The sequence below is a fragment of the Arabidopsis lyrata genome (genome assembly GCF_000004255.2).
Source record: "Arabidopsis lyrata subsp. lyrata unplaced genomic scaffold ARALYscaffold_3, whole genome shotgun sequence".
Lineage (NCBI taxonomy): Eukaryota > Viridiplantae > Streptophyta > Magnoliopsida > Brassicales > Brassicaceae > Arabidopsis > Arabidopsis lyrata.
Window position 1 is genome coordinate 18,814,028 of NW_003302553.1, and position 23,117 is coordinate 18,837,144.

General features: G+C 34.6%; 2 protein-coding genes across 8 annotated transcripts; one reads left to right on the forward strand and one right to left on the reverse strand.

The window, feature by feature from the left end:
- Nucleotides 1-8,150: 8,150 nt before the first annotated feature.
- Nucleotides 8,151-10,460, reverse strand: LOC9321976. Of its 7 annotated transcripts, none has more exons than XR_002333120.1 (7): nt 10,389-10,460; nt 10,262-10,283; nt 9,781-9,836; nt 9,172-9,263; nt 8,846-8,938; nt 8,457-8,589; nt 8,152-8,364 (listed from the first exon to the last, which is right to left on the reverse strand). XR_002333120.1 is itself a non-coding variant. In XM_021030506.1 (4 exons), the coding sequence occupies exons 2-4, from the start codon at nt 8,911-8,913 to the stop codon at nt 8,212-8,214; spliced, it is 354 nt and encodes a 117-aa protein (XP_020886165.1). In that variant the 5' UTR covers nt 8,914-8,938; nt 9,172-9,278; the 3' UTR covers nt 8,161-8,211. The 7 variants fall into 7 exon arrangements, 1 of the variants encoding a protein (XP_020886165.1); XR_002333117.1 differs by having other exon boundaries at nt 9,781-9,898; XR_002333119.1 differs by having other exon boundaries at nt 10,373-10,459.
- Nucleotides 10,461-15,949: 5,489 nt separating this feature from the next.
- Nucleotides 15,950-22,169, forward strand: LOC9321977 (MADS-box transcription factor ANR1). The gene is made up of 9 exons (XM_002883783.2): nt 15,950-16,078; nt 16,265-16,469; nt 19,248-19,326; nt 20,865-20,926; nt 21,114-21,213; nt 21,324-21,365; nt 21,469-21,552; nt 21,642-21,775; nt 21,867-22,169. Exons 2-9 carry the CDS (start codon nt 16,285-16,287, stop codon nt 21,880-21,882), a joined length of 702 nt encoding a protein of 233 aa, XP_002883829.2. The 5' UTR covers nt 15,950-16,078; nt 16,265-16,284; the 3' UTR covers nt 21,883-22,169.
- The last annotated feature ends 948 nt before the right edge of the window (nt 22,170-23,117 follow it).

The window sequence follows — 23,117 nt, forward strand, 5'->3', positions numbered from 1 at the left end:
TCAAAACGCCGTCGTTTTAACTCTTGGGTCATGTGTTATCTTATAGTTACTCTTACTCCTAATTTGGTTTGAGTTTTCAACTAGTTATAATATAACTGATATCTTCCAACCCTAATAATATAAGCAAATTTGCGTATATTGGGAAGAGACTAGATACAACGATTCTACGAATTGACGGAATTGTTGAAACATTTCTTTGTATATGTGGGTGGGCCCGGATTCAGTTCTGGTCGGGTCAAACTAGTGTGAACACGACAATTTATATTTTGTGGGGTCACTGACAACTATATATTGTACATAGTTGTATCTAGATGTCTTGTTGTCCTCATTCCTTCATAGTTGAACAAAATGATATTTGGTTATTTTGAAGTTGAACCTTGAAATCCAAACTATTAATCTAGTTGGTCACATTAAATTCCACATTATATCTGTTTTTAATCAGTTTTCATAGGAAAATATTCACTATATCATTGTTTCACTTCTTTTTGCATCAATATAGGTAATCATGAACTAGTATCTCCTTGTTACACAAAGAGTGATTTGTGTAAAAACAAGTTAATGATCATATGAAAATAATAAATATTTATATATTTATATTACATTATATATTAAATAGTAGATGTTCTATGTTTATAGATTAAAATTGTTTTTTTTTTCCAACAAAAGACTTTAATTATTTTCAAAGAGTAATTACAAGGATATTATGCAGAATTATTGTAACACAAATTATTACATACGAAGATTTATGCGCCATATACTGAGAAAAGTACAGCAGAAGGGAGTTTGACGATTAAAATTGTTATTAACGTTAAAAGATTATAAATTCTATTTTATCTTTTAAAGATTTTAATTACATATAAAATTAAGAATTTAAACTCCTCTAATTTGTACTATGTGAACCAGGAAAATAAATCATACAAATAAACATGGTAAACTAAGTACTTGGCCCAATCGAACCTAAGATTTATACGGTTGGGAAATTTCAAACAAATATTACAAAGTAGGCTTAGTTGTCTCGGTTGGACAAGGTACACCACCTCACAATTGTCCTTGTTGAACCACGAAATCCCGGACGTCTTATTGGGCTTTTAATAATGTATTAGTCTATTAATTAATTGCACGCCACAATAAGACCCGGCCCGTTAAGACATAAACCATTCATAATAAGGTGAGTGTAACTGAAGAGACAACCCAAACGGCAATTATTTAGTTTGTAATAAATCGGTGGTTACTGTTATTCGCCGGAAACACCATTCATAATAAGGTGGTTACTGTTCTTCGCCGGAAACACCATGGATCAAAGTACTATTTATCATTCTTCCTCCGCACCGAACTCTCCTGCTTCTGAACCTAGTACTCCCATGCCGCATGATTCTCCCAAATTTGACATGCAGCGGTTTCATCGGTGGACTGGGCGTTCGCAGCCAGAAGCGGGATTCCCTCTGTCCGAACAAATGTCTCCAAGTGTGCAGCCTATATACCCCTGGGATAGAGTCCCAATCAACGGGAACGGACCGGAGTTTCAGCCGGCAGGAAGAGATTTTGTCCCTGGGAAAATTACTTATCCAGAGACTTTCTTCGCTCGTTGCCCACGAAGTGTCTTCACTAAAAACCAACATTGGGTCGCTAGGGTAAGTGTCTCGATCTTGAAAGTTATGGTTTTTGTAACATTGGTTAATTGCGGTTTAGTTGTTTGAGTTGTACCCAAAAAGTTAAGATTTTTATGACAATGGTTAATTGAATTTTAGTGGTCTGATATGTAACTAAAAAATTATTGTTTTTTTAACAAGTGTTAATTGAATTTTAGTTATTTGAGATGTAAATCCAAAGTTAGGGTTTTTATAACATTGGGATATGCGTGTTAATTGAATTTTAGTTATCTAAGATGTAAATCCAAAGTTAGGGTTTATAACAATGGTTAATTGCGGTTTATTTGTCAGTTGGAGAATCAACATGAGGCCTATCGCAAATGCCACACCGAGCTGGTTGAGCAGATGCAGGACATGGAGAGAGGCATGAGGCGATTGGAGGCACACTCGAAAGATTGGCTCCGTTACGAGTTCGACAAGCTTGGGGACATGTCCTGGCCTCTTAGGTATTACTGCGCAACTCATGATGGAAGTAGCTGTGAGTTCAGATTAACTCCACCGGACGCTGTTGATCCCGTTACAGATGAAGATGACGAAGATTCCTCCGATGGAAGTAGTTTCGACTCTCATCCCGATTCGCTATTTTATTAATTATTATGTGTTTTTTTTTTTGTTGGTAAGACTTAAAAGACATAATTATTTATTTATCCAGTTTATGTTGTAAATTATTAAACCTATTTCGATAAATATTCTTATTTATTTCTAGCAATGTAAAGGTATAATATTTGTTGTAGTTGCTAAGACTAAGTCCAACTGTCACCACAAATTAATAGATCGGAAGCATCTAGGCGTGGTGACTGTTCAATATTTAAAATATTTCTCGCAACAAGAGACTTTCCAGTTCCCTTAGACACTTCACCGGAGAAAGAAATGGATCCCCTAGGCCAGTGGCTAGATGACCAAGATATCGACAGATGGTCGCCTCCATCCTCAAGGACGGCGTCGTTAGACGATACTCCACCTTGCTCCCCGCGCTCTTCATCCGGAGGATCAGACGCCTCTTCCGACGACTATGTGCCTTCAAGTGGTCCCGATACGCCGCCGTCATCACCGGCGAAGGGATCAACCGACAGCTCTTGTTCAGAGAAATCGGGTTCTTCGTAGGAGGGTTCTTCACAATCCTCTCCTCCTCCATCCTCTGAACAAGAGATGTCCCCATCGGCGGTGGCGTCGGCTGATGAGGCCGAGTCGAGTCGTCGCGTCAGGAGGCGTATTGGTGAGCCGCGGCCTCGATCATCCCCGGGACATCTCGTTCCACAAAGCCAAACAATGGATACATTGAGAATCCAAGAAACTGTGAAGAAGATTGGACCGGAAGGTAGAGATTTAATTCCCGGAAGGATTTGCTACCCACACGATTTTCTCACTAACTCTGATGGTCATGTACGGGCCAAGACGCAAGATTGGCTTGCAAAGGTTAGTATAATGTTTAAAGTTGTGAACTTTTTAGGGTTTGAGAATTGTTTTGATTGATTGTGTTTGTATGGGTTAATCTTCGTAGCTAATGGACTTATAGGATAAGTGTATTGTTGATTATTGAATAAGTATATGAGATATATTGATTGATTTTGGCTATATATAATATATTGTGTCATGTAGTTGGAGGCCAACCATGCGGAGTTCATTAAGCGTCACGGCCAACTTGTTAAGGAACTGGAAGACTTGGAGAGGGGAATTCGGGAGATGGAGGCTCACCCGAAAGATTAGGTTAAGAACCGGTTGGACAGAGTTGGCCCCATCCCCGATGAGCTCCGTGAGTTGCGTCCCTCACAAAGGGCGGAGCTGCGAAGTCTCATCATCCGGAGATGAAAGTTGATTATTGATGTTTCTTTATTGTTCTTCCTTTTGGTTTTGTTAAAAACTTAAGCTTCTTTAAATTTCTAGTTGTAATGTTTTAAACAATTTAACTAATTTTTTTACTTTTGGTCATGTTATAAACTTATGTTAATTACAATATTAAGTTGTTGGATTTAGTTTGTTGTAAATGTCTACTTCAAACAAAAGTTTAGAGAACTTGTGCATGTTTTATGTATATTGGTAAATGTGTTACTTTAGTTTCTTATGCATGCATAAATTGGTATCTTGCTTGATGTGATAATTTTTAAGACAACTCATGAGAGCAAGCCCAATGGGCAGTCATTAAAAGATTTTAGGACTGAATTCTTATGAAAATAGGCTAAAAATAAATAAATAAAGTGAGAATTGTTTAGGTCTGTTCCTTAGTTTAGTTTTTTTTCTGATTGTAAGAGACGCATACGTGGCACGATTTAATTCGTTGGTAAACAGAGAAAACAAAAAAAACCTTGGACGTAATAAATAACCGTGGACTTAATAAATACCATCATTTTTAGACCACATCATTACAGTCACAATTTATTAACCTCACCAACTAATAACATTGGACTTAATAAATACTCTTCTAACTAAATCTACCATAAATTAACTCAAAACCTAGAACAAACGAGGACATATTTCGAGCGTCTCATATACCAAAAAACTTATCTCATCTGCAATTACACCTCAGAAGATGTCTACTTACATACCGGAGCATCTTGTAGCTGACATCATTCGTCGTGTGGGAGAAGAAGATTTTCATTTTCTTGGTCCTTTCATTGCCGCTGGACCTGCCTATAAGCAGCTTGTGTATACAAACGAGGTAATGCGTACTACTAATCTTCATGAATTTTACGAGCATGGTGAATATGCACATGAGGACTCGATATATAGGCATTTCTTACACAAGTGCTTCGAGTATGGAAACCCGACTGCCAAATACATGGAATCTCTCTTGTTTCTGACACAAAAGGGTCCTTCTCAAGAAGCAATGGATTTTCTTGGTGAATCCGCTGACCATAGCATATTTGGTCATTATGCATATGGCCTGTTGCTCATTTGCTGTGGAGCAGTTGAAGACGGTAAAAAGATATTGGATGGGTTTTTACAAAGGGTTGATAACTTTGCTCAAGGAGTCATGATCGCGGAACATGTCGAAAACGAGATTCGTGAAATGGGTCTACTTGGATTTCGTATCTTTTGGGATTATTTTCAACCAAAACAACTTCGCCCGGTTTGCATGCTTTACCATCCTGTAGACATTCTCATTTGCAAACATTGTTTTGCCTTAACATACGCTACAAGGTTACGTAATATGTGTTAACCAACCTATATCTTTAGGCATCATTAAATTAGGGAGTGTTTTACGTTTAGTATGTAACTTATGTACTCGTATTTTTCATTGCTATATGTAAAATAACTCTATGTCGTTATTGTGGTTTTTGAAATGTGTGTGAAGTTAAATTATATGTAATGTCCATCCTTTAATTTAAATATATTTCTCTAACCAGAGTTGTGTAATGTAAGTAACTACACTAAGTCCAATGGTAGTTATTGACCAGAAAACATAAATATAGTCACAAAGTAAAATGTATCTATAACAAGAATAAGACAATTTACAATCTTTCTAACATGTTCAGTCCGCTATGTTTGTAAGTTCAGCATAGTGACTCTGTATCCACTCATTTCAGAGGTGGTAGCATTTATGATATAGTTAAGGAACAGCTGCTCACGTCTATTCTCACCCACTGTAATTAAACACAAGTAGATGATTATTTTTACCCATCTATATACGTTATAAGTAAGAGGATGTGTTAAAAGCATTTGAAACAAACATAAACCCTAATGGAAAAAATGGATTGCTTCCCACCGCCGATTCTAGCTAACATTCTCAGCCGGATTGGCGAACAAGGTTTTCGTTTGCTAGGTCCTTTCATTGCTGCAGGACCCACTATGAAGGAGGCAGTTTACTCAAGGGAGGTCTTATAAAAGGCTGATCTAAGTGAATTTATCTACAATGGTGAGCTAGCAGCTGAAACCTCGATGTTTCGGCCATTCTTACTGAAGTGCTATGAAAAGGGTAACATCACGGCACTCTTTGTGGAATCTCTCTGGAGGCTGACTCAGGATGGTCCATCCCAAGACGCCCTTGATATGTTAGCTGCATCCTCTACACTAAACCTAAACGCACTCTTCGCTTTTGGGATGATGCTCATTTGCTGTGGAGCAGTAGAAGAGGGTAACTACGTCGTTGATGCCTTTCTAGATAAGGTGACTGACCTAACCGAAGGTTTCCTCATTGCAGATCAGGTTGAGCTACAGATCAAATCAATGGGGGCAACCGGTGCTTGTGTTTTCTACCGGCATTTTAATTTAGATCAACTCGGTCCGATTTGCAAGTTAGTCCATCCTCCAAGTTTTGATATTTGCGAACATTGCTTTGCCTTTAATTACGCAGTTAAGTTTCTTAATATGTGTTAAACTCCGATGAAAACAAGTACCTGAATTATTAGTCTTGTTATTTATTGCCACTACTCTGTCCTATTGTTCTGTTTCAAAACTCTGTCTCCTATATAATTATGTTGTAATGTTATCTCCTAATAAGCTTTAATAGCCTTGTTTCTCAATTATGAAAGAAATATCTCTAACAAATAGATACTAGTTTGTTCTCCCTGTTAAGGGCCAGTAGGTTTCATGACAAAATACTAGAACCAAAGTAGAACAAAATATAGTGTCATGATTACAATGGTGCATACTCTAATGGGTAAGATTCCGAGTATGCACCCTTGTAAAGTTGCACACGGCACACACTACATGTTAACTCTAGATTAAGAAGGGTCATTCTGGGAGATGAACTCTACACCTATGGTGTCAACACCACGAGGGTCTTTAATTTGGATGAAACAATCGGAATCCGGGACCTCATCAAAAACCTCTGCAGCAAGCTTCAACCGAATACCAGGCATGGCTGAATCGCACAAACCCTCAAAGCTAATACCAATGGCCAGACACTCTATGAATTTGACAGAATATACGCCACAATCTCCTGTTTGATAGTTTTGGGGAGCTGTTTTTACCCTGTAGATGGAGAAGGCTGAAGCACCAAGTTTTTTTCTCTCTTCCACAGGTTCCATAGCTTGAATCAATGCAGGTATCATCCTAGTGAACTGCCTGCAAGCTTCGTAAATTTCCACATCAGTGTAGCAGGACATGATGCTATCATACACTTTGATCCTCCGCGTCCTTAAATTTATCTCCAGAGCTACCCAATGATCTTTCCCAATGTTGTGAGTAAGGTACAGAATATCTATATCTTTTACCCACTTCTTGTATGTCTTTCCATTAGGCGGAGATTCCCCATTATACACTTCAATATATTTATCAGTAAATTTCCAATTGGAGTCTTTATCAAACTTGATGTAATCTACTGCCCACTGATTCACAAACCAGGGATCAAGGAATCCAATCCTATCAGTCAAAAATGGAGATACAGTTTGCATTGACCTTTTCCGGAGCATTTGCATGATTGGAGCCAATTGCTGTGACATCAACAAGAATGAAACACAGTGCTTAAGGTAAAATTATAGTCTTAAACACTAACATGTCTTACTTGTTAAAACAATACATTCACTTACCACATCTGTTAGCCATCCGTATTCAGGTTCTCCTTTAGGCCAATGCTCTTTTGGAATCTTGATCTTCATGTAGAACATGGAAGATAAATTCGTGGAATCCAAAGGGTTATCCCTACATATAAGAAAACAGTTAAGCTTACCTAGTGAAGGTTTACGAGTTCTAAAGTAAGGTAAATAAATGAGATTGGAACTTACAGATCATGGTCAATGAATTTTTCTAACTTATCCATCTTTTCAGGACTGACCGGTTCAAAAGGATCATAAGCTGCAGGAGAAAGAATTTTACCACTCACAATCCGCTTAACTAATGAACTCCCAACGAATGGGTCCAGCTGGGTAGAAGCAAGGTGTCTAGACCGACATAGACGATCAACATAATCTTCTTTACCACAGAAGACTACCAACTTGTCTAGTGCGGTTGTTGAGTTCTTCTCTTTATCATTCTCTTCAAGATGAGACCACTCTGAGACCAAATCAGGTTTTGTTTTTTTTCTTCTCAGATAAAGGAGTCAACTTTGACTTTTTGGGTGATGGTGGTTCCTTTTTTATGCATCTGCCAAGGGGAGAAGTCTTCTGATTATGCAACATCGACTTAGTCATCACTCCCACTGAAGATTCTATATCTCTTCTATCCCAATCAGCCTCAGAGAAGGGCTTGAATTCACTACAAGAAATATCTACATTATTAGCAAGAGATAAGAGCTATTATATGTCATTAATAACGTTTTCATAAACGCCGTCTTATGCCCCTGTTATGGTAGACCCCCTACATACGATAGCGTATTTTCCGTATGTTATAGAGCATTCTACCATAGCATTAGGCAAATGCTTTGATATAACGACTTTTTTTTTTTAAAATTATGTATTAAGTCATTTTCGTGCTATTATAGATACTTTCTACCATAGCGTTATTAAAATGCTTTAATTTTTTATAGCACCGCTTTATACGTTACTACGTCATATGCAATTAAAATATATATATTTGAAATCCAATTAATTATATGCTACAAAACCAATTTATTAAAAGCAAGTTTCTTTCCATAGATCATCAAAATATACATAGTTTAGTATTCAACACCATTTAAAACAAGGTCTTAAACAAGACAAGTATTGTAATTCAGATGGATTAAACGAAGAACTCCATTGGTTTGCTCTTTCTCTCCCTCCAAGAACTTAGGTTGATGTCCACACTTCACTGCCATCTCCAAATCCTCTATAGCTTGGTTCTTTTCTTTGTCGTTGGCTGTCTTTGTATAAGTAAAACAAGTTAGTTTTTCAAATGCTTCTACTAGATAATGACCATGTATAAAACCATGAGGAAAGAGGGAAATATAGGAACCTGAGATCTCTTTTGCAGAAGCTGCAGCAACAAAAACAGTAGCATAGGAGAAGAGACAGAAGCTGCAGCAACAACAACAGTAGCATAGGACAAGAGAGCACAAACAGAAGCTTGGAGGCGAATCAAGTGCAACCTGAAAAATAACATGATCCGAGTAAGTAATTTAATCACAAGCTTGTTTTGCACACCTAATATATATACCGAGATCGAAACTGTTAGAGACAATGTTTAAACCATTTTGACAAGAATCAAGAAGAAGATTATATTTACTTACTTAGGCTGAATAAGTGACCAGAAAAAAGACTGTCTTTTAACACCAAATCCAGTGAGATAGTCTTAACTAAGTTACAGCTTAATGGACCATATGAAGTTAAGAGATAAAACCAAACCTGTTTCTTGCCCCAATTATATTGTCGTACACCAGCAGAAGGAGCAAATTGGAGCAATAGAAAACCATCCTTTGACAACTTGAAAGCTCCAGACTGCAAAAAAAACAGAAATCAAATGGAAAACTCATACTTGAAAGCTTTCCTAATTTTTTGAGATAAATCGGTTACAAAAAGACAACATTTCTAACTTATAGTGATGAAAGATGTGTAATTTAGTTTTAGAAGAAACAAGATCACGTGCCAATTGATTTAGAATTTCCAAAATATTAAACTTATTCTCTTAAAAGATAAACAAGTTGAAAGCTACGAGAAAGAATTCGACGAACCTGACTGAGGCAAAGTAAGAAACAAAGAAGGAGAGAACCTTGACTACGTCACTTCTAGAGACTCCAGGATTCCATCTCTCTCTGCTTCACAACTTACCAAAAGAAAATAATTTTGAAACAAATGTGATCTCACCATATATCCAACAAACAGCGGATACTAAACGCACATACTCCATTTCTCTAGCGTCAAAAGATTCAACCACCCTATAAGAAAGGCAAAACAACAACAATCCTATATCAATCTCCGATGAAACCAACATATGATTTTTCATGTAAGCTGCATTTGATTCAAAATCCAGTTAATAACAATAGCCTTTGCAGTAGGTTTTTTACACATATACCAAAAACTAAGACAAAGTAAGCTTACAGTTTTGCTATATATCAAGAGGTAAAAATTCAGAACCTACACAAAAAAAAAAAGAGATTGTTTAATTAATTTCCAGAACTGAGATAAACAAACAAACAAAGACATTTTCTTAGTTCACAAATCTTACCATGAAAGAGTAGTTTATGGCCAGAGAAGAAGCAAGAGAACAAAAAGAGTGACACAAAGAACAAGAAGAAATACTCAAGCAAATTCTGAAAACAGATTCCAAGAAAATGAGTTACCTTCACTATCATCCATCTCTTAATTCTCTATTTTCGCTCGTCCTTCACCTCAAAATCTTTTGTATAATCAGGAACCACACCAAAAAATCCAGAACTTGCAACCTTGTCCGCAAGCACCCTAAAGACATAAAATTAAGACGTAACACTCCACCAAACATTCCTCCATAGTTTTACAAGAGAAAAAACAAAGTGGGTGCAAACAATGCAATCAAAGCAATGATTCAAATCAAACATTTAGCTAGATCTTATAAAATGAGATAAGAAAAGATAAGCCAACTTAAAAACACACGATAGGTATGCTTCATCTTGTAAATAATCCAAAACTAACAAAACTATTTGCAGACACAAATCCAAAACCAACTTACATATGTGGCTACTAAAAACTATGTAATTCCTTTCAAGCAACAAACACAAAAAAAAAAAAGACTCCATCTTCAATGGTTTAATCGATGAAGAGGTAAAGAGTAAGTAGTAGTAGTACCTCAAGTTTGGAGCTTCATTACCTAAAGAACAAAAACGTATCTAAACTCAAAATCAACAATGATGAGATGATTAAATCAACAAAAGGGATCCAAAAGAAGAAATCCAAAACCCGTAATTACTACGACCATGTGTTCACTCTTTCTCAGTCTTCGTCTTCACAGTTCTCATATTCACAGTAATTGCCGTCACTTACCAATTACCACCAGATCCATGGCTTGAATCTGCTCCAGCTCTCACCAAACTCCTAACCGAAACCGAAAACACAATTTTCAAAATCGGTGAAGATATGCTTCTTCTTCTCCGGTTTCAGCTCCGGCGGTGCAAGTTACGGAGGCGACGATTGAGAAATCTGAGATGAGAATCGGGAATATGACGATGAAGATGAGTTTAGGGTTCATAAGTTAAGAAATCTGAAATAGATGTACCCTTACTGTGTTCCGTCGTGACGACGAGCTTCACTGTGGAAGCCGGCCACGAGCTTCACGGTGGAGGCCGGCGATGAGCTTCACGGTGGAGGCCGGCGATGAGCATCACGCTGGAGGCTATGGCTATGTCTCAGATCCAACAAATCTCTTTCTTCGACTTGGGATTTTTTTTTTTTTTGGAGATATGTTTTATTTTGTGGTAAAGTGAAGGGTTTTAATTTTTGGACTTTGGCGTTTTAAGTTTTTGGTTCTAAAACATATGGTGCTTAAGTGAATTATTTCGCCTAAGTATTGGCGGAACGAGTGATTTTAGTTTTCTATTTGGTGATTTTCTATTTTAGCGTTGTTTCAGTGCTATTATATATACTTCAAATCAAAAACTTATCTTTCATAGCAGTTACGGAAAATGAGCTATCATCATGTGCTATCAATGTGGATATTTCTTGTAGTGATTGTTTAGCAGGAGATGACGTTTCACCAATCAGATTATGCATTACAGAGTCACGAATTAACCCACCTTTTGGATCCTTTACCAAAGGTGACATGCTCCCTGAATCTTCCTCCATAAACAACTTCTTGGACGTCTTCGTTGGGTCATCACATTCTCTTGTCTTTGATTTCTTTGAACCTGCTTTCCTTTTACCCTTACCCTTTTCCTTTTCCCTCCTGACAACTACGGAAATGGGATAACCTTCTTGAGAAGTCTGCTTCTCCTGCTTATGCCATGACTAAATAAACATAGTTCAATAATCTAGACAACAAATATATAGTGAGATTAAACAAACATAACCATTAAAAATGCTAATATTTAAGTCTCCATTAACCACCCAATTCTGTTTTACAAGTTCACTTTTAAAAACAATGAGTTCAGGATTCAGAAATCAGAAATACTAAACAGACATAAACTTGACCATTACAATGCTAACATTTAAGTCTCCATTTACCAATCAATTATGTTTTACAAGTTCACTTTTAAAAACAATGAGTTCAAGAATCATAAGTAAATAAAGAGACACAAGCTTGAAAAATGTGACTCCCAAAGCAACTAACTTGCGGTTTTTTGCATACATAAAACAGGCTCTTTGTGAAAATTTTGAGAGTATATTTACCTCATATGCTTCCTAATTAAATAGAGGATGTACACATCATACCTCATCGTTGGTTCCTGTCCCTTCTTCTGAACCATTTGTAGAATCTTCTTCGATCTCATCATTCTTCTCTTCTGCCTTGTTCCTCAGCTTCTCCACATCATCCTGCAGATCTGTCACACTCTTCTTCAGCCCTTCGCATTTTAGGTCTACTTTCTCAAGCCCAGCCACGAAATTGGTGTTCAATGTTTTCATTTCTTCAGACAAACTGCCTATCATCTTAAAAAGTCTCTCCATTCCTTGTTCCTCCAAAACCTCTTCCCCACTATCATCACTCACATCTCTTAATTGCTGCCCACTATTAGCTTTCTTCTTTATGCGTTTCTCTGTCTCTGCTTTTCTCTTCTTAGTGGGTCAACAAAATCATCCTCACTATCCACTTCCTTCTTCCTCTTTCCAGTTTTCTTCCCAATCTCCGGGTCACCAAATCCACTTTCTTTTAAACCACCATTAATAATATCATGCAGGAGATTATCCACCAGCTTATTAGCACCTACACCTTCCCCATACACAGCATTCTCTCCAGGCCAAACAGGATAAATCTCTTCCACAGGCCTCACCACTAAATGCTGCACCTTGATCTACATGAGGAGGACATAAATAAGCTATTTAACTGTTATAACTACATATGGGTAATGAAAGTTGAGGAGAACAAACATACCTTCTTCTTTCTCAGTTTCTCTGTCTCAAAGAAATTTTTTAAACAGATTCTTGGACGACCACCATTCCATTGGTTCTTCTTCATCTTCATCGCCATCACCATCATCCGGTACTTTGTTCCCATGTGATTTCGCAAGATGTGGAATACTGTCAAATGCCCATATATTCAGGATATGCGGACAGCCATGGATAGCATATGAAGTTCTATCATAACTCAAAACTTTTATTGAAGTAATAAGCTCCTTAAATCCAACTCGACCCCATGGAAATCTCTCAAATGCCTCTGTGTCAAGCACTCTCTTGGCATAGTCCAAAGGTATCCTACTTGACCTAGATATCCCCAATATACCTACATGCACCACGAACAACAGACCAAGCATCTTCCTCTTTTGTAAACTCCAACTCCTACAACTTTTTAATGTTGACTCCAACTCATTCCAGTTTGGCCCCTTCTCTGCAGCCACCTTTAAATCTCCCCAAAACTCTCTGTGGTCAACCGCCACTATGTCCTCTACATCAATTTCCGCACAATTCAAACCAGCTATGTCTTCATATTCATGAAGCGAAAACCTAATTGGACTACCTTCAATGAGACACCAAATCTCATATGGCCTACTAATTGCCAATTGATGAGTTAACAAGTGATGCACAAGCTTTGCCCACCATACAAAAGAACTGTCAGCAAGCTTCAACAATACTCCCACTTTAGATTGATCACGTATCTGAGAGTAAGCATCTTCCCCAATCTTCTCTTTCAATCTTGCTAAACTATCCAAGGTGCAGTTAATATGCATGCTCCTTCTCTTCATCGGTGCTTTCCCTGCAGCATAAAGTCTTTTGGGGTAGCTCTTCTTCGCAATTACTGCACAAAGTACAACTTCATTATGTCTCTCTTTTGTAACTTTACTACATATACTTACAAAGAAACTCTATCCCATATTTCTATCATTAGATTATCAACCCCGCCAAATTCAAATACATAATTTGTTACCTTCTTCTCCCATTTCTTCACTCGCTTGATCAATTAATCAATCCACCTCTTTATCCCATCAGAACATAAATCACAAAACAGAACGATTAGGTTTAAAATTATTCCACAGCTAACTATTTCAAATCCAAATCCCTCAAAAATTATTCCAACAGCTAACTATCTCAAATCCCTCAACAGCTAACTAAGAAATTCTTACCACATTCGCCGCCGTTAATCGACGCCGTATCTTCGCCGTAACCTCGCCGTCGCCAATTGTACACAGATCCGTCTGTAAAAATTAACGATTTCTACTATAAAATCATAGCAGTTTGATACTTTTGCTACCATAATAGCAGAACAACTCAAACTCATTAATTGAAACACAACCGGATATCTTACCGGAATTTCTCCCTCAGGCCCGACCGTTGTTCCCGACACAAAAACCAAACACAAACACTCTTTTCCACTTTCTCACTCTTCTTAGTTAATCTCGATTAACGGTTCTTTTTTTAATTCTAAATGGCAAACATGTAAATAAAATAGTTAGAGAGGCTTAAAAGACTTTTGCCAACTTTTAAGTGTTATTTGAGTAAGACCCCCCTCCACGGGTGTTATCTCAGTAATTAAGTCACTTTTAAGGTATATTTGAGCACATTTTCTCTGAAAAGTATGAAAATATCATCAACGTTAAATATCAAAGACCATCATTTGTCACTATGTCGATAATGCTTCTCCAAGAATATCATCTTCAAAAACAACACAAAGAAAGCTTGAGTCACGCTAGTCATGCTTCATCACCAAATATTTTAGCAGTGCTACTCACAAAATGTTCTTCGATAAAACAATAAATCTCAATACAACAACTATCGTGAAAGTCGAAGAAAAAATTAGAGAGGGAGAAACTGAGAACACCACAATAGACAGTTTTACGACACTATTAGAAGAATGGAGAATCCAATCTCATGCATATAAGAAAGAACAAGTTAAGGTTGTAAAATGATTTATGAGGAGTATCACATTCTTAGAAGTAATGAAGAAATTTTTAAATATAATCAATATAGTGGGTCCAATTGATAACACAAAAGTTTTAGCTGTAAGTTGGAACTGTAAGCTTTTACGCAATAGTGCAAAAGTGTACAAAAGTGTACAAAAGAGTGATACATAAAAGGTGTACAAAAAGTTAAAATAACATTTTTTGTAACATTTTTAATATCATTTTTGTTATTGGTAGCTGTTAAAACGGTACATTTTGTACCACTGCTGTAGAAGGTTACCATTCAACCCGAATAAGTGAAACAAAATCTCATATATTAAACGGTATTCTTGATTGTAGGCCTGAACAAATAAACCGAACCGAATGTACCAAACCGAAACCGAAGTAAAAAAACCAAACCGAACCGAACCGAAAATTTAAAAATAACTGAATGAATAGTAAATTTAATAACCGGAGTAACCGTAACCGAATCGGTATCGAACCAAAATATTCGGGTAACCAAAATATCCGAAATACAATTATATTTTCAAAATAATAGTTATTTATAGACCAAATAATCAAAAATACTTGAAAAATGTATAAAAATAGTTAAAATACTAGAAAATAACCGAAATATATCTTAAAATATCCGAAAATACTCAAAAATAACCGAAATATCCGAAAATACCCTAAGCAAAATAACCGAATGGATACTAAATTTTAAAACCGAACAAACCGGAACAGAACCAAAACCGAACCAAAATTTCAAAATATCTGAATAGATACTAAATTTTAAAACCGAAATCGAAAGGATTCAATCGATAACCGAACAGATAACCGAAAGCCAAGCCTACTTTATTGCATAGAAACTTCCAAATTTCTGAACGGAGCCAATAAGAAGTCTCATCGGCCAGATTTATCTATCCATAAAAAAAAACTTTTTTTACTCAACCACCAAGGATTGAAGTTGGAAGATAATATATATTAGTCTAAAAAAATCCCATGTCCGACTTTTTAAACCTCAAAAATATCAAAACCGAAGAAAAGATGATACCACAAAAAATTAAAATAATTAGTGGAAGAAAAATCATCGGACAACAGTGCAAGTACAGCACCAGCTCTGCCAAAAGCCGAAACCATTTTTCAATTACAGAAAGATAGTATTGATAAAACTACCAAAGTACCCCTCAGACTTTACAAAAGCATCTCTAGAGTTATCCACGTGTCAGTCATCTATTGATTGCTTGAATACCACCTTGTATTAACGCCCCATGATTCGTGGTTGGGTACACCTGATAGTCCGAGGATATTTATAGCTCACGCGCTCGTTTCTACAATTGACCGTACTCGCTTTTCTTGTCGCGATCTTAGCAACTTACGAGGTCAAAGGTTGACTTAATCAGACTTGCGCATATAAAAGCGAGTATAAATGTTTACTATAGTCTCGCAAATGGGGCTTTGTTGAAACAACTCTTTTGTAATAAAACCAGCAGTGGTTTTGTTCTGAATCCGCTCTCTTGCAATATACTACCACAAACAGAAACCACAGAAGATATCTTTTGAGAAGAAAAAAAAAAAATTAGAAGCTTCTCCTCTTCCTCTGCCTTCTTCTTTCCATTTATTGCAAAACCCTGATCAAGTAAGTCAAATCTTCACGAATAGATATGCATATAGATTCAATCCAAGAAACTAGGAGAAATCTAAAAAAGAGGACAAATCTATAAGTCAAGTTTGAATCAGGAAGATTATCTAGATTTGACCATTTTGACATTAACGATGTGCTTAATTACTTCTTCTTAATATATTTGATGTATTTTTTTTGTAGTTAGTTTTTTGGGGAGAAAGATGGGGAGAGGGAAGATAGTTATAAGAAGGATCGATAACTCGACAAGTCGACAAGTGACTTTCTCCAAGAGAAGGAGTGGTTTGCTTAAGAAGGCTAAAGAGTTATCGATCCTTTGTGATGCTGAAGTTGGTGTTATCATCTTCTCTAGCACCGGAAAGCTCTACGACTACGCAAGCAATTCAAGGTTAGCTTCTTCTTCTTTTTTTTTCTTAGTACAAGTCAGTGAAGTTATTTTTTATTTGCCTTGCCTATTAGATTCATCACTTCTCGTGATCCCAACAGAGGTGTGTGTATCTACAATTGTCACTAATGATAATGTCTCATCTCTAGATATTGGTTTTAATTTTGTCTCTCTTTTTTTTTCTTTGTCTAAATATAGTTTCTCGATAGGTTATAACACATGTTTATATAGGAAAAGCTATTTTGGACGAATATTTGATGTTTGTTTCTTTGTATTTTTTTTTGGGAATTAAACTTAAATTCTTATCTTTAGGCTTTAGTTTATCTTCCACATATTGATTTGAATACAATCTATCCTTGTAAAACTTGCTTAGCAAATTATGATTTGAATACTCTTAACTTGAAAATTATTGTATTTCCCTCATAGCTTTCGATAAGTAAATGCACGTGTATCTATGTTTGTTGGAAGTGCATCAAGATAAATGGTTACTGGTTTATGTAAGTCTTCAAATATAGAAAGAACATGAACCACTATTATAGATCAAAATTTTGATTTTTACTTCTTCGTTATGTGGTGTATATATATATTATATATTGATTATAATTGTTTGTATTTTACTCTATCTACATTTTCACCTTTTTATTATAATTGATTGGAATAATAACACACATATATATATATATATGTGACCATGTGCTATTTGGTAAAATTTTAACTTAGAAAAGTTTAGTTTGTGGTTTTCTTCCATAGAATATAGAACAAAAAGCATTTGATTCAGTGTTTTAATAAGTGTTTAAATAATAAGTGTTTAAAAATACATTATCTCAATTTCTGTATAGGCTAAGTATGTAAACTAATGTTAATATATACGTAAAGAAAAGACATTCATACTCATTTCCCTGGAATTCTAATTAAAAAACAAATCTGATAAAATGAAACATTCATCTACCTATACAGTAAATAAAAAACAGGAGAAAAACCAAATTACTTTTCTTTTATTATCTGAAAACTAAAGATTTACAAACAATTTATAAGAAATATCTCTAATTTTTTGCAGATAAATGAATGGAATGAAATGCATGTATTTTTTCATTCTTTTTTTTTCTAATAATATCATTCATCTATAGTCAACTTTTAATTTATATTTTTGTTAAAAAAAATTTAGTAGTCAAAATGTTCGTGTGTCTTATCTAAGATGATAAGCAAGGAATAAAAGAAATCCTTATCCAATTCCTTTTGCTCGGAACCACCTTTTGGAGGAGGTCAAGGAGCTTTGATTTCTCAAAATAGCGAAGCGGAACTATCCTATCGTGGGTTGATTTCTCGATTAAACAAACGAGTGAACGCAAAATGATGGAGCATGGATTCCCAGTCTAGATTAGGAAATATTTCGAACTAATCACCCACTATGTTGGTCCAACCGTGAACGTGTAAGGACAAGAAAAGAATAAATATATAGTCCACTTATTTTTCTTAGGTTTAACATTTAAGCATAGAGTTCAATCATAATCATATAAAACCCCTCAAAAAGTATGCATTACAAAAATATTGGTTTGAAGTCTTAATAAACATTTTAGCAAAAAAAACAAACTCTTAACAACATGAAGGTTAAGTTCAGCAATATAGTATTGGTTTTTTAGGTAGATAGAACATAAGTCACGAAGCTCGTAAACGCAATAACGTTCCTCTATTCTGCATATTGAAGTACGCAGTTTCATAAAAAAAACATGAGAAGTTGCACTCATCTTGTCGTCAGGAGATCTGTTCAATTAATTGTGTTAATACTTGTAGGTAATTTAACCAAACCATCTATATATATACACACTCTCACATTATGAAGTAATACTTCTTTTTTTTTTGGTGTAGTTATTTGGTAGCAAATCGCTTCTCCAATATATTACATGGCCTTACAGCATCCCCATTGGAGAGAGACTCTCTTTAGTCTCTTATGAATATAATTGTAATATTTCTAGTATAGTTTAACTGTATAATAAAATTTTGATTTCTAAAATGAAATTGAACGAACTAGACGAAGAAAAGTGTTATATGAGTATCTCATTAAGAGACTATGGGTTCTCGCAATCTCTCTCGTACTTTTTGTTATTTTACTATATTTTAGTCGGGTATAATCCAATAGAGATGCTCTTAGTTTTTTTTTTTTATGATTCGTGTTACACTTTCATGTTGATATCTACAAACATATTGAAATATTTTAATAAGTCTAAAAATAGAATGAATTTGCTGACTACGCAGAGACATATATGTATATATATATATATATATATATATATATATTGTAAGTAAGTTTGATGTATTTTGGTTTGTCTGAAATATTTTATGTGATATTTATCATATAAAATATCGTATTATCATGTAAAATAACATGTTATTTTCTTAAAATTAAACACCTACAAATTTCATGCTATTTGCCAAATACAAGCGCAACAAATGTTCTAAATTATTTGCCATTTTGTCATACACTTTTACAAATAAATGACTGTCGTACTTAACTTTTGTTTTAGTAATATTACAGATATTTAACTGTTGTTGTAGCCTTGTAGGTGCTCAAGCAATATAGGTAGACCAACTTAGCTTCATGCGTATACTGGAAATCGAATTGTAAAACTTGTATCTATCTTATATATATATATATATTTGATATCGAAATTCACAAAATAAAATATAATTCAAACAACAAATTTGAGTTACTTATATTACTCTTGAGTTATTAATATGTTAATGCCTTATTAATAACGTTGTTATCTTTTCGAACCTGAATAGTATGAAAACAATCATTGAGCGGTACAACAAAGTAAAAGAGGAGCAGCATCAACTTCTGAATCATGCCTCAGAGCTAAAGGTATTCATATCAGAGATTTTCAACTTTTTTCTCTAAATTATAATTCATCTCATTAGGATTGAAAAAAAAAAATTGTGCCAATATTCTTTTATAGGTTTGTCAAATTATTTTTGTTTTGTTTTTATAATGAAATAAAATTTATTAACTAATAGGAAGATTTTGTAAAATAGTGTTCTGAAAACATCTATAAATATACATAAAAGAAATTGACCAATTAAATTTTGATGTATTAATTGATGTTTCAAATTTGTAATTGAATTTTTTTTTGATGCTTTCAAGTGTCTATGCTATATATCTAGAATCTTCTTAATATCAGTTTAACTGTTTCGAATAACTACAAAAGCTCTGGTTTTTAATACAAAAAAATAGACAATATATAGCCTTTAATTTATAAAATTAATATTAATAAAAACTAGAATTGGCTCTCTTTTTTAATTGTAAGAAAGAGGCTGATATATACAGTATCAAAGCAATATATAAAAAGAACAATTACAATTTGTTTGAGCAAATTAACTGTAGTTATGATAATTGGTTTATAGTAACAAAATATTTGTCTTACTGAATTCATACAGTTTTACATTTACTTTTTGTTTGGTAGGAGTTTTACATTTACTTTTAGCAATGAAATGAATATTTTTATTTTAAAAATAATAATAAGGTGATATAAATAAGTTTTGATTGATCAACAATTTTATCCTTAGTCTACTATGTGAATAGTGATTTCTTTCCGTATAGCATGCTCTTTATCGGCGAATGTCTAGTTTATTTATGTGTGGAATACATGATTTCCCCCTCTCACCAATAGTCCAATACCATGTTACTTATCCATGTAGAAATCTAATTATCGATTAGATTTATATCTTCACCAAGCGTATGATCGATCTATAATTTTGATCTATATTTTGGTATATTCAGTCAAACAAGTAGTAAATGTATTTATTGTTAAGTATACATTTGAGGGTAAAATAACATAAAAAAAAAATTAAAAGTTTCACACTATTTGATAAAATTAAGTCACATCATTTCAATTGAGTTAATTAATTATAATCTTCCCCATTTTAGTCTACATAATCAACCTATTTCTTAAACCCTAAAACCCCTTAAAATCTTCTATATTTCTTGAAATATCTAAATAGTTGGTGTTTTGGTGATCATTTATGAGATTTTTCTAAAGCTTAAGGTTACATTTATCGTTTAATTAATTGAACATATACACACATGATCGACCATGAAGGCTTCATGCAGATATTGACGTCATGATACACTCTCTTCTTTCTTGTACAACACAAACAATGTTTTCTATATGAGCCTAATATAATTAATAAACATAGGAAAAGTTTAAGGCCTTAAAAAAATTTCTAAAATAATAGGCGGGAAGCGAATGCTTCTTTAATATATAGTATATACATAGCCACGGGTCTGCATGAAGCTTGGGTTTGAACTTGAAGCAACAAAAATATAGCTATATACTTGTTTATAGGGCCACTTTAATATATTCATCTACATGCACATCATTTGTTTTCTCTTTATGTTACCAGTTTTGGCAAAGAGAGGTTGCAAGTTTGCAGCAGCAGCTCCAATATCTTCAAGAATGCCATAGGTAAGACCTATTGCATGCCTATGTCAAAACAGAAACTGAATATTAGAGTTATATTAATCAATCCTGCAACTTAATTTTCAAACGCTATCAAAAATTAGAAATGGCAAACGAAAAAAAAATAGAGCTTGTTAAAAATTTGTATTTCACTCCCAAATGCATTATAAAATTAGTTTATAATAATATGAAGGAAACTAGTTGGAGAAGAACTTTCTGGAATGAATGCTAATGACCTACAAAATCTTGAAGACCAGCTAGTATCAAGTCTAAAAGGTGTTCGTCTCAAAAAGGTATAGTTTTAAGGGACATATTATACAAAAATAAGAGACATATTTTGGACAAAGGTTATTGGTGCCTCTTATTGCCACAATATTTGGAGAACCATGTTTTCTTTTTGCAGGATCAACTTATGACAGATGAAATCAGAGAACTCAATCGTAAGGTTTGTTAGCTAAAATGATCAAAATAATATGCTCTTTCGGAGATCTTTGATTTTTTTTTTCATCTTTAAACCAACAATGTTTGATTCTATATTTCTATTATAGGGGCAAATCATCCAAAAAGAGAATCACGAGCTACAAAATATTGTAGATATAATGCGTAAGGAAAATATTAAATTGCAAAAGAAGGTATACAAATGCTTTTATATAGATAAAAAAATGTTGATGTAGAAACATTTATTCATGTTAACCTAAGTAAACACTTGTAATGCCAACAGGTTCATGGAAGAACAAATGCGATTGAAGGCAGTTCAAGTGTAGCTCCAATAAGCAATGGAACCGCAACATATGCACCACCGCAACTTCAACTTATACAAGTACAACCTCCAAGAGAAAAATCAATCAGACTAGGGTAAGCTTTCTCACTCAACCCACTAAATCTATAAACTTATTCAACCTTATAGTTCTTGATATTGTAGAATATGTCTGTATCTTTGAATTAGGCTACAACTTTCCTAGCAAAACATGTTGGACATGGAACAATATACGAAAAGAGGTTGTATGTCGACATCTTCATTCTTCAGTAACAACCAAGCTGGATCATTTCATTGTTGGTTTTGTAATCCTGTCTACTACTTTGGAGTTTGTATATGGCATGTTTCTCTTCGTCAAATTATTTGTCTATGTACATCATAAAATAATGATGGGATGTGAGTGTCGAACATACTAGACATCATTTTACCTTTTTTTTTTTTTTTTCATAACGGGTACATTAAATGAACAAAATCCAGTAAAATTGGCATTTTTGTGCAAAGTCCTATCTAAAAAATTTGGATTATCGAGTTACAGTCGTGGGAAAATTTGACTTAAGGGTATTAGCTTGTTTAGAGAGCACTTTAGGGTGGAGAACAGCAGAAAAAAAACGTCTTTCAGGGTAGAAATGATTTAGAAGCAATCTTTAATTAGACATAATAAACGGAAAGTGATCGGAAGTATGACTAAAAAGTAAAACGACGGAGTCTATAGAGCTAAAGAGAGAGAATTAATGTTTATGCTCTCTAACTAGAGTAATATCGGACTAGTAAAAATGATAAGCAAAACTTGGATCCTTTTTTCGTTGGAGAAAATATAATGTTGTATTTATAGAATTGTACCTCTCCGGGTTAGTATATTGGATTAAATGTTTGGATGGGTCGGGTCTATGTGTATCGGTTTAGACATGTACTAGGCACTCTCGAGAATAATTCACCAACCGCCTTTGTCTTTATACGCCTGCTAGCCGACAACATGGGAATCTCGAGGTTTAAGATGACTAGCTAATGATGTGTGATTTGTAATCTTAGGTTTTCATTTTTTTTCAATTAACCACACTAAAGTGTTGTAAGTTCACAACCAATCTATTGTAGTAGTTAAGGTATCGATCCCATGCACATAGAGTCACCTATTATACTAGGAATTTGAAAGGAAATTGATTAAGCTTGAACAAACTAGAAGGTGTTAGTTGGTGATTGCAAGAACGTAAAAATGCTGTAATGTAAAAGATGGATGAATTTGATATTAAAAATTATTAGGTTTTCAGGCCAATTGCAAGAAATCATGCAACAAAAAAATAAACAAAACGAATGGGATTCAAATATAACGATCTCAACCCCATAGGCCATAACACGGTTTTATAACTCTTCCCTTTTGAAGATCAAATCACTATGCTTTAACACCCTAATAGACTTTCGCAGGTTAAGACGCTAAGCTCATCA